Source organism: Filicampus tigris, chromosome 5 (genome assembly GCF_054856515.1).
Source record: "Filicampus tigris isolate MCC_2025a chromosome 5, RoL_Ftig_1.0, whole genome shotgun sequence".
Classification (NCBI taxonomy): domain Eukaryota; kingdom Metazoa; phylum Chordata; class Actinopteri; order Syngnathiformes; family Syngnathidae; genus Filicampus; species Filicampus tigris.
In genome coordinates this window covers 22,296,590-22,308,771 of record NC_141221.1, presented here as the reverse complement: position 1 = coordinate 22,308,771, position 12,182 = coordinate 22,296,590, and the positions used below count along the sequence as shown (strand labels likewise).

General features: G+C 40.9%; 1 protein-coding gene across 1 annotated transcript in view; it reads right to left on the bottom strand.

Annotated features, from left to right (window-relative positions):
• txnrd2.2 (thioredoxin reductase 2, tandem duplicate 2) overlaps positions 1–12,182 on the bottom strand; it is a 30,043-nt gene that overhangs the window by 13,000 nt on the left and 4,861 nt on the right. The window contains exons 8-11 of the mRNA XM_086030748.1: positions 11,428–11,498; positions 3,427–3,446; positions 2,926–3,017; positions 2,671–2,845 (exon numbers count right to left, since the gene is read on the bottom strand). Of these exons, the coding sequence (XP_085886874.1) occupies positions 2,671–2,845; positions 2,926–3,017; positions 3,427–3,446; positions 11,428–11,498 (358 nt within the window). The remainder of the gene's footprint in view (positions 1–2,670; positions 2,846–2,925; positions 3,018–3,426; positions 3,447–11,427; positions 11,499–12,182) is intronic.

Genomic DNA, 12,182 nt, shown 5'->3' with positions numbered 1-12,182 from the left:
CAGATGCGGGTTGGTTTCCGCTGGGTTGGCACAGACAGGATGATCCGGAGAAGGAGAACAAAGAGGGGAATAAAGTGACCCTGTACCTTGGTGCATCCTGCCTAGTTCTGCCCCCCTCCAACCAGACAGCCAGTGGGCCATAGCAGGGTGATTAATGCTTCCCCTGGTTATTCCATCACTCAGACTTTATTAGTTTGTTTTCAGCTTTGATTCCACTGTAATTTGCTGACACGGCACTCTATTGAGGATGACAATGAACTTGGATTATGGCTGGGAGAGGGCAGGCAAATCAGCACTCCTTTTGACAGATTCCCTAGTATATCACAGCAAAACAATAGCTTGCTGTTAGTGCTATTCTAATGCAAGACGGACATTAGGGGAGGGTCAAATTAGCGTACAAAATATCTTTTTCTACTTTTGTGTTTCTACTGTAAATGATTTCAGCGATCACTACCGAGGTTGTTGTTTGCTGTGATAAAAACTGCATCATCATCTCATGCTGACTAAATGAGAAAAAAACATTAGCTACAGCCCTAGGGTATGATGAGTGCAGTTCATCCATCCATCCATTAACTATACCGCTTATCCTCACAAGGGTCGCGGGGCGTGCTGGAGCCTATCCCAGCTGTCTTCGGGCAGTAGGCGGGGGACACCCTGAATTGGTTGCCAGCCAATCGCAGGGCACACAGAGACAAACATCCGCACTCACAATCACACCTAGGGGCAATTTTAGAGAGTCCAATCAACTTACCATGCATGTTTTTGGAATGTGGGAGGAAACCGGAGTACCCGGAGAAAACCCACGCAGGCACGGGGAGAACATGCAAACTCCATACAGGGAGGCCGGAGCTGGGATCGAACCCGCGACCTCTGAACTGTGAGGCGGACGTGCTAACCAGTCGACCACCGTGCCGCCCCGAGTGTAGTTCAACTCCAATGAAGGTGGGATGTTGTGTAAAATGCGAATAAACAGAGAATACTGCACAATGATTTGCAAAAATGTACCATAATTGCCGGACTATAAGCCGCGCCTTTATATAAATCTTTTTCAACCACTCTATTTAAAAAAAAAAAAAAAAAAAAACAATGAAAAAAACATATATAAGCCGCACTATCTATGTTGAAAAATTTGATATTTACTGCATGCATGTACATGATTCTTTCCTAACAGTGCCTTTTAACATTGCAGCAAATTTGCTGATTAAAACAGAAGATAACCAAGAGAAAATAAGCAGTAGTTTCACCGCCCGCTGCCACTCCAGCTTGTCAGTTAACGTCCACCTTTTATTTCTGTACTTCCGCAGACCACCTAATTTATAACCTAGTGCATAGCGCCCTCGCCTGTTGAACTCCTCAACCTGCAGTCACATCCGGTTCATGGCAATTGTGTTGTATTGTATTGTAATTCCGGTTAGAGTGCCCCTAGCGGTGGAAGAAAAATCCACAGAATAGCCGCACCTTTAAGTAAGCCGCATGGTTCAAAATCTAGGAAAACAGTAGCACCTTATAGTCCGGAATATACGGTACTAAAACATTGATTTAATTGAAGACACTACAAAGTCAAGATATTTAATTGTCAAACTAGGGCTGGACAATAATTCAATATCAATATATATCGCAATAGACACGGGATCGATATCAATAGAAAATAAGTTCTATCAAATGTTGGCTAGAAAAAAAACAGGACGAAAACCCCGACCGTGCTAGCTCTGGTGTTTTTAGCCGGCACACACTCTCAGCATCACACTGAAGACACAATCAGGTAAAACAATAATGTCCTACGGCAATAATGAGTCCGCTCAAGTTAAAGTACTATAGACCTAACACGGTTAGTCAACTGTAACCAATGCACTCCAAGAGATTATTAGTACACTACACTTACATTGTATGAACAATGACTGAAGGTTAATGTAACTGTATCAACGATACTGCTTTGGGGTAGTGTCTCCCGCAAATAGGCTTTTACGGCACTGATAGAGGATCATGGATGCAAAAAACATTGCACATTACACTACATTACAATGGGCACAAAACAGTGTATATTCTTTTAAATTTGCTTTATTACCAGATATTTTGAATGGTATTTTTCCTCTTGATAGCTGTGTTTCATTTTGGGGTGATAAAATGAACACTTCTCTGACGGTGTTGATCAAAATTGGGCATACATTAGTGCCTTTGCAAAGACTGAATATATGATACAGCTCTTGTATTTCATGAGCTTGTGTAAATTGTCCTAATTTCATCACCAATCAGTGTGTTGTTGTAAGGTTCTGGTATCAGGGGATCGACAATTTAATACTGCTTGACCCCTGGCTGCAAAACACTTACAGGAGGGATTAGCAAGTGGCAGCCCACGGGCCGCATGCAGATTAGATTCATTAATAAATTTTCACCCCAAATAAATTTTCTTTTTTTATTTATTTTTGTCAAATCCGAACAATTCTTCAAAAGCCGCTGATAAACCAGTATAAAACAATATATTAAGAGAACGTATTTTGCACCTATGCACATATTTTGTCCAATTTGTTTTCATACATTTGGTTAGGAAGTGCGTGGCCCTATGTGGCCACCCATTAGCACAGATGAAAAATTGTGGTTCCCTCCAGAGTTCAAGTTGACCATCTTATAGGATGAGCTTTTCTACACCCTCACACACAATAACACACTTACCTACTGCCCATAACACAGTGTCATAGGTGTCACTGTGTTCATTGCCTGTCTGTACATCATTCCAGGTCACTTTCAGGGCACCTGATGGAAGTTTGTCCACTCTCTTGGGGACACACCTCAATGCAAATTTGGTTCCGTAAGACTCCATGTAGTCTGTCACTAAACCTGCCATTTGCTGTTAAAGCCAAAAAGATAAAATCATGAAAACACATAAATTTCCATCATGACTTCAGTCTATTCTACAGAGAACAATACCTGATCAAAACCCCGAAGGGCGATGCTGCGAATCATCACTGTGGTGTCCAAGCCGATGCCTGTAAGGAAGCCGGCACACTCCAGTGCGACATCTAAGCAGGAGGTTAGGGAATTGTGTTTTTCATGCATGTTAAGTAATACCAGAAGTGGGGCCAAATCATACAGTCTACAATCCATACATCTTAAGGTGGCAGCCGAAAAGACATAGTCAAACAGTAGCAAACTAAACAGCACTCAGTGGTCCACTGTATTTGGAAAAATGTCATTTTGTTTATTGTCCAGTAGTTTCACATATGGAAAGCATATGTGTTTTACATTGTAAAAAATACTAAAAGGCTCTCCCATACAGCACACTGAAGTTAAAAACAAACACGACATGTTATTCATGCAACGCTGGCCTGATGCCAAGTGGTAAATTTAAGTTAAGTTTACAACTGCACAATTTCTTAACTGACTAGAAGTGATTATTTACACGCAACATTGGTTGGCAGAAAAGGATACAGCTCGCTCCAACCACAAGCCTGTGTGAAACAAATAAAAAGGACTATTTAGCATAATTATTATGACATTTTAAACACACAAAGTGTATATGAGAGTCATGCTGTAATATGTATTTTAATTTTATAAAGCTGATTTATTTTTGGATTCACTGAAAACAGCACAGGTTACACCAGTGAAATCTAATGAAATCCAATACTGAGTGCTGTATTTTCGTGTCATACAAATGATGGATAGATGGATAGATTGATAGATAGATCTGTATGTCTACACAAACCTTTTTGTAATTTACTTTTTTAATAATTTTTTGACATCAAGTCACCACCAGATCACCCCAACACAAAACTGTTTTTGCTTGAGCCACAGCGCACAAACAAAAAAAGTTTTTCAGCAAATAGAGGATAGATACTCCCACCCAGAAAAAAAAAAGTGAATAGGCAAATTCACAAATGATAAACCATGAAAATGAGGGAGTGCACTATACTGCCAATCTCAGCAGGATATACAGATTCTGCCCACCCAAGACAGGTCTTTATGGATGGCAACACTGACACCCCAACTTCTTAGTCAACGGCTTAGGGAGTTTTTGGTTTGTTTTTTTCCCCAGTGTTAGCACTGTATTGGATTGTGTGGGTGTACGGTGTCTAATGTGGTTAGTTAGTGTGTGGTCCAAGTAAATAACACATCTAATCCAACTTTAAGATCTAAGGCAGTTAGGTGGCCTAATTGCTACCATTTAAAGTAATCCCTGTGGATGGGGAGTGCCATGTTCAGAGCTCAAATCCACATACGAGTATGCTGAGTGAAGCCCATCACCTGCAGTAAGGAGGCCCTGCTCTCACTTGTTTCTGCCAGAGGACCACATGTACTTGGCAGTTCAGAGTGCCTGCAGCAAATCCTGTACTTGTCCATGCTAAGATTAACCTCTAAAAGCCTCAATGTTTCTTGTCTGTAAAATGCCTTGGTGCACTTATCACATATTGTGAGTGGCTTAACGATGATCAGGCAAAGAGCTTTATCTTGATACCACACTTTCATCAGTGAAAAAATGTCATTATTCCAACCGTTGTCTTTGTTCTTTTTCCATCTGATTCTATATCATCTTGGTTGGGAGACTGTACAGCAGGTCAACTACAAAACCAACTACAATCGCCGTGACGTGATGAAGATGATGATGATGCTGAACGGAGCAAGCCAAGGTACATCACGAGAATATTGAAGATTGCGTAATAACGCAAAACCATTGCGTTTTATTGCTAAATGTTTGCGTTATAACGCGAAACGTTTTCAGTTTTTCTTGCATTTCGCAATAAAAATAATTTCCGTATTTTCCGGGCTATAAGCCGCACCATTATATAAGCCGCACCCACGCAATTTTTAAAAAAAGAACATTTTGGGAAAAACCTTAAATAAGCCGCACCTTTATATAAGCCGCACATATCTATGTTGAAAACATTTATATTTACTGCATTTACAGAACTATTATGAACTGTAAATGTACATGTGTGTACCTGAGCAGATTCTTAACTAACAGTGCCTTTAAAAAGCACCGTTGCTGATTAAAACAGAAGAGAACCAAGAGAAAATAAACAGTACTTATCTTCATTTCACTGCCGACTGCCACTCTAGTTTGTCAGCTAATGTCCACCAGACTCCACCATCTATTGTTCTACTACATTCTACATATGCACCTTTCTTGTTTTCTGTTAATAAAGTCAGCCAATCTAACACACAACGTGCTAAATCAACAATAGCATTTCACATCGAAACAACATAACAGACATAACATCAGCCAATTGCATTCATGTGCACTTCATGCACCTCTAGGAAAACATAAAATCAAAGCATTACAGCACCTAATGCAATAACCTAGTCTATGGCGCCCTCGCCCGTTGAACTCCTCCACCTGCAGTCACATCGAGTTAATGGGAAATGTATTGTATTGAATTGTACTGTCATTCCGGTTAGAGCGCCCCGAGCGGTGGAAGAAAAATCCACAGAATAGCCGCACCGGACTATAAATCGCATGGCTCCAAATCTAGGAAAAAAGATGCGGTTTATAGTCCGGAAAATACGGTATTGCAAAAAATAACACAATGCTATTTTATAAGGAAACAAAAGCCTTTCACTTCCGGGTCATGGCAGCGCTGGGAGAGATTTTACGCTCAAGAGATGTTCCAGTCCTAGATAAGGACATACTTCGCATGCAAAGGGATAGGTATGAAAATTTTAACAGTTAGTTAACAAAACAAAATTGCTTTCCACCCTTTTCCTACCTTATCCCAGATTACACACACAAGACAGGCGCGGCATGTTTCTGTCAGTCGTCTGTGTGGCTTCCTATATGTGGCGTTATCCATAGTATTACTTGTGTTGAATCACTAGAAGGCAGACTACGCCTGTGCAATGTACAGGGTTGTTGCAGGGAACGCAAGGACAACACAAGTGTTGTGCAGGCAGTTAACTCATTCACTGCCATTGACGAACTTACTTGTTTTTTCACAGTCCAGCCATTCAATCCCAGGAATTTATATATTTTTCAAACGTTGGGGTAAAAGAGTCTGAAAATGTCTGGCAGTGAATGAGTTAAAGGCGGCTCCGTGGTATCACAAAAGAGAACAGTGATCTTGCTTTTCAAAACCCAACATAACACGTCAGTCGGTCGGTACTGACCCGGTTAGGGACGGTTAGAGGGATGGACAAAAACCCACTTCTTGTCCTTCGTCCACAAAATGGGCATCCGCCTCTAATTTTAAAAGGGCGTCCGTCTGCGATTCTTACTAAATGCAACGCATGATGATGTCAAGGACGGATATATGTGACCTGGCTGTTGCGGTCGCATTGCAAAAAAAAAAAAAAAATACGTATCCGATTTAGGACCACATATGAAAGCATCCCAGGTCAGATTTGAAAAAAGCTCGTGTGAGATGTTCAGACTGTCATAAAAAAAAAATCAGATACAGGTGGCACATGGGCAAAAAAACACCTGGGTCGAACTTCCCTGAGGTGTGAACCTAACCTTGGGTACACTAATTCCGCTTAATTGCACTGACAGTTGATGTACAAAGCCAGAGAATTCCAGTCCAAGGCCTTTAGATTATTTTTTTACCCAAACAAGCATATTTTCACAAAAGCAAACGCAATTCTGTTAATACGTATTAGTTAATTAAAAAAAAAGTGTCTGTATTCCACAGGTTACAAAATCCACTACAGAGAACCACACAGTTTCGCCATTCATTTTAACTTGCTTTTGTGTTTCTCACGGCTGACACAGTAGCTCATTAAAGAGTACATTATGTTTGCTCAATTGGTGAACTTAAATTTAGTTCATAATTTGTTTCAACCATATTTGAGTAAAAACACAATAGGTCAGGCTTACCTGGCTTATCTGCAACATTGTTTTGAGTTTCAGTAATAGTGACCCGGCTATCATTTCCCACCAAAACTCGACAAGTCTTCAGAAAGCCTCAATAATAATCAAAATTAATTTCAGTACTTTTTCAGTTCAATTCCATTGCAACTTCTGAAAGAAAGCACTTAACCAAATGTCTTCAATGAAGCAGTTTTTAAGCGAATGATTTAAAATTACAGTACAACTCTGTAGGAGCATTGTCAAACATTAGATCACGAACATACTATATCATAGAGGTGATAATAAGCAATTGATGGGATATTCAGTTTCTAAAAGGTGGAGTGGAAGGGTCGGTTTTGCTGTGAGCTGGGTGGCAGCAAAAGGCAGGGACCTTGGCGGTCCGATCCCCGGCTACAGACATAGAATGGAATGTCACCTCTCTGGCAGGGAAGGAGCCTGAGCTGGTGTGCGAGGCTGAGAAGATCGGACTAGATATAGTCGGGCTCACCTCCACACACAGCTTGGGCTCTGGTACCAGTCCTCTCCAGAGGGGTTGGACACTCTTCCATTCTGGAGTTGCCCAAGGTGAGAGGCGCAGAGGCAGGTGTGGGCATTCCTATTGCCCTCCAGCTTGGGCCTGTACATTGGGGTTCACCCCGAAAACTTTGAACGAAACAGCTTTTTCAAATGACGATCAAATGCTATAAACACATGCGTTTCCATGAAATCCTCTGGAGACCAGGTAAATTTTCATAGCACATTAACAGTCTTACCACCATATGCTTAGTGTTTTCTCTCTTCCCGGCTTCAGGGCAAGGCTAGATATGTCACTCAGGTGTGTAATGTGCTCCAAGGCCTATTAGACACAGATCACTCACTTGAACTCCCCCCCCGCCCCCAACCTTACTATCTTTGCCTCCAGAAAGCGCCTGTCTGACCTCACCCGCACACATGACAGCTCTGCAGCAAAACAACATCCTCTTAGTAGCATGTGTGGCGCTTTAGTTTTCAGGAAGAAAATAAAGCTATTGCTTACGCTTTCTGACCCGAGGGTGGTAGAGATCAAGCATAGCATACCGTTAAAGGACTTCCTGAGCTCAGTGGCATTTTTAAGTGGTTAATTTTGGTTCATACATGAAGATTTATAAAACTTGAATGCCCAAGTGCTAATTGTTTAAGACTGGTAACAATGCACAAATTCAATTATACATTGCACAATAAATTGATTTACTGTAGGCAATGGTAAAAAGGTTCTATGACTATGAAGCACAACAAAGTGGAATTAATGGATCTGGTAGAACACATCAAACAGAATTATAACGGCCCCTAGTAGTGACAAACATCACAACTCAAACAGATGAATTATTATTATTATTTATTATTTTGCCTTTATGCCTCACTTAATTTGAAGTATAAGTGCAACCTGCAGATCAGCTTCTATCAAGGACGTTGCACAACAAACAATAATCAATTTTCTGAAAAAACAAGCAAACACTGGTGTACCTAACAAATATCATGTCAGACATCTAAGCATATAATGGCAAAATTATTTCCATTTTCTTTGGTGAAAATAAACCCTTTCACAACAGTAACTAAAGTCAAGAATACTCTGGAGAAGGTATGTTGCATCACTGCCAATATCTACAATCAAGCTGCACCTACTGTATATGAATGTAAATGCTGCATGCAACGATAAAGACCCGAAACAAACTACGTAATGCAATTTAAGGTTTTTCGAAGGTATGTAATAGTCTTCAGTGGCCACCCTAATGGTATCTGTCACCATGACGCAAACAAGCAGCAGGACCCAGGTACACCACAACCACTAGTCACTGTCTGCGTGCTTTGCCAAGAGGAAACGTCTGAGGTAGACCAATTAACCAGGTGATGACAAGAGCTAAATGGTTGGATTAAAGGGCTTGCTCGGTATAAGGCAGGATACTTGCTACAAATCTGAATTGCAAAGGTGAAGACAGTTTTACAGGAAGAGAGAAACAAAACTTTGTCAGTGATGAATGACAACAGTAACTGACACTGGGATGCGGTGAATCAACTGAGCGGCAGTGTGTACAGCAACTCATCACTGATATGCTTTTTTTTGTTTTCAAGTTAAAATTCAGGAATAAAGGCGTGGACAAAATTGTTGGTACCTGTCTGCTGTTGAAAAAAAACCCTGTAAAGGTCACAGAAATAACTTGAATCTGACAAAAGTAATAAGAAAAAAATTATGAAACCTATAATGAATTAGTTATGAACAAAATGGGTGACATAGGCAGCCTTGGCGGAGTCCAACTCTCACTGGAAACAAATCCAATTTACAGCCAGATAAGTGGACCAAACTCCGACATTGGTCACACAGGGTCACAACAGCCTGTACTAGGGCGACCAGTACCCCATTTCTACTGGAGTGTCCCCCGCAAGTTCCCCTGGGGTGGGGATGGTGGGGTGGGAAGTACACAGTGGAACGCTTTCTACTAGTCCACAAAGGACATGATGAATTCCCTAGCACCCATGAGGTCCCTGCCAAGGGTCTAAAGCTGGTCCACTGTTACATAGCCAGGACAAAAACCACACTGCTCCTCCTGAATCTAAGATTCGACTTCCCGAAAGACCCTCCTCTGTCCTCCTCCATCTGTGAACATAGAGCTGATACGCCTTACCAGAAAGTTCCAGTTTTTTCTCGTCTGTCCATAGGACATTCTCCCAGAAGCTTTGTGGTTTGTCAACATATAGTGCAGCAATTTCTTTTATGATTTACTTTCAACAGTGGTGTCCTCCTTGGTCATCTCCCAAAAATTGCATTTTGACTCAAGCGACGACAGATGCAATCTGACATTCATGTACGGTGAACTTGGAATTCATATTGAATTTCTTTTGAGGTTGTTCTGGGCTCGTTACCATTCACATTATCCATTGCTTCAATTTGTCATCAACTTTCCTCCTGTGCGCACATCCAGGAAAGTCGGCTACATTCCCGTGGCTCTTAAATTTTTGAATATGTGCAACTGTAGTCATAAGAATATCACACTGCTTGGAGATGGTCTTGCAGCCTTTATCTTTAACATGCTCGTCTATAATTTTCTTTTTTATCTCCTGAGTCAAATCTCTCTTGTCCTTCATCTGGTCTGTGTTAAGTGTGGTACACACAATGTCACCAAACAGCACAGTGACTACTTCTTCTTTTCTTCTCTTCTACGTCATCTTTTAAATAGACCGACTGACTGCTTATAAGTTCGAAGACACCTGCGATGCTAATTAGAAGACACGCCTAGGTTGAACATGTCCCTATGGCCAAATTATTTCAAGCTTTTCTAGGGGGGCAATTTGTCCAGTCCTGTCTCAGTATTTCATTCATTATCCATACCGCTTATCCTCACAAGGGTCGCGGGCGTGCTGGAGCCTATCCCAGCTGTCTTTGGGCAGTAGGCGGGGGACACCCTGAATTGGTTGCCAGCCAATCGCAGGGCACACAGAGACAAACATCCACACTCACAATCACACCTAGGGGCAATTTAGACAGTCCAATCAACTTACCATGCATGTTTTTGGAATGTGGGAGGAAACCGGAGTACCCAGAGGAAACCCACGCAGGCACGGGGAGAACATGCAAACTCCACACAGGGTGGCCGGAGCCGGGATCGAACCCACGACCTCTGAACTGTGAGGCGGACGTGCTAACCAGTCGACCACCGTGCCGCCTGTCTCAGTATTTTTTTTTATAAAAATAATGTTGAACCACAATACCATTTTTGATTTTCATTGGTGACTTTTCATAAAATGTTCGTTTATAATTATCATTATTATTATTATGACTTCATATTATTTTCTCATATACTGTATATATATATATATATATATATATATATATATATATATATATATATATATATATATATATATATTCCTGGTATATGTACACACACACACACCCCCACGCGCAACCCCACACACAAATTATATACAAAGTATATATATATTATAGACAATTAGATACATATATACATACATATCAGTATATACTTAAAACAAAGTAAAAGTAATATACATGATTAAAAAAACTGTGTTGATTGTGTGCTCCTGTTTTGTGGAATTTCAAACGGTGCCCTCCATAATTATTGCCTCCCCTGGTTAAGATGTGTTAAAAGCCTGAAAATGAGTATTTTTTTTAGTGCAGAAGCTTACACACTGAAAATTGTAGACAGGGTTCAACAGACACAGAATCAAGCTCCTGCCCATGGCCATCTCAGTCCCCAGAACTCAACCCAGGTCGCTGGATGATTTCGAGAGATTGGGCAAAGAGGTCAAAGATCATTTTTCGGTATTCTTCGACCTTGTGAAACATTATAGAAGATTAGGGGCCGCTTTGTTGGCAAAAGGGGGTTGTATAAAGTATTAACGTCAAGGGAGCTAATATTTGTGGCACACATGATGTGATGTAAAAGAATGATTTATTATTGTATGTGTGATTTTTCCCCCCCACTGCATAAATGCACTTGAATTAAAGATTGGAATCTGGTGTTGATTTTGGACCTATATTATTCATTTAAAAAAAAAAAAAAAACGGAATTTATTAGAAGCTAAAGAAAACATCTGAATCGGGGTGCCAATAATTCTGGAGGCTGCTCTTTAAGTTGGACAGAGAAGATGCTCACGTTTTTCTAGGCGACTCTTTCAGCCAGAATATGTCATCACTGGTGATACCATGTTCCATTGCTCCCGGAATCTGGAATAGAGCGTTATAACTGTAAACAGATTCGCCAAACAACTGAATAGAGTTGCTTCCCTAAAACACTTTTCATCCAGATATCCAAGGATTGAAACTACAGTACAGCACATTTCTCCGGCCAATTTTTCTGAAATGATCAGGATTTTAGGGGCAGTCCGACCTCATGCAAATAAGTCACAGCTCACCCCAACCTCCAATCAGCAGATACTGACTGCTGTGTTTGTTACAAATGATGACTGTGGGGAGAGCAAGGGAGCTGCAATTTGGCAAGTAGCTACGTGTTCTCAGGCAAGTCAGAGTCTGAAGACAAAAGCGAGCCCCCATAAACATGAAATTAAAGCACTATTTGTATTTTCACTCATGGAGGATTAGGGTGTGAATTTGTGCATGTGGCACATGCAGCAGACATGTCCCTTGCCACCAGGTCGACAAATTTGCTGAACATTTAAGTATGTGCCAGCTTTCTGCCGTTGAGGCTGATAATGTTGTTAACGAATGCAAAACTTTTAAAACTGCATCATAACAACGATGGAAAACATCTGCAAATTAACTTCTGAATGGTTGGTTGATTGCATAAATAAATACATACACAGATAAATAAGGCTTTGAAGTGGCCTAGTCAAAGTCCATACTCCAATCTGATCGAAATCCTGTGGCATAAGCATTAAAAGGTTGTTCATG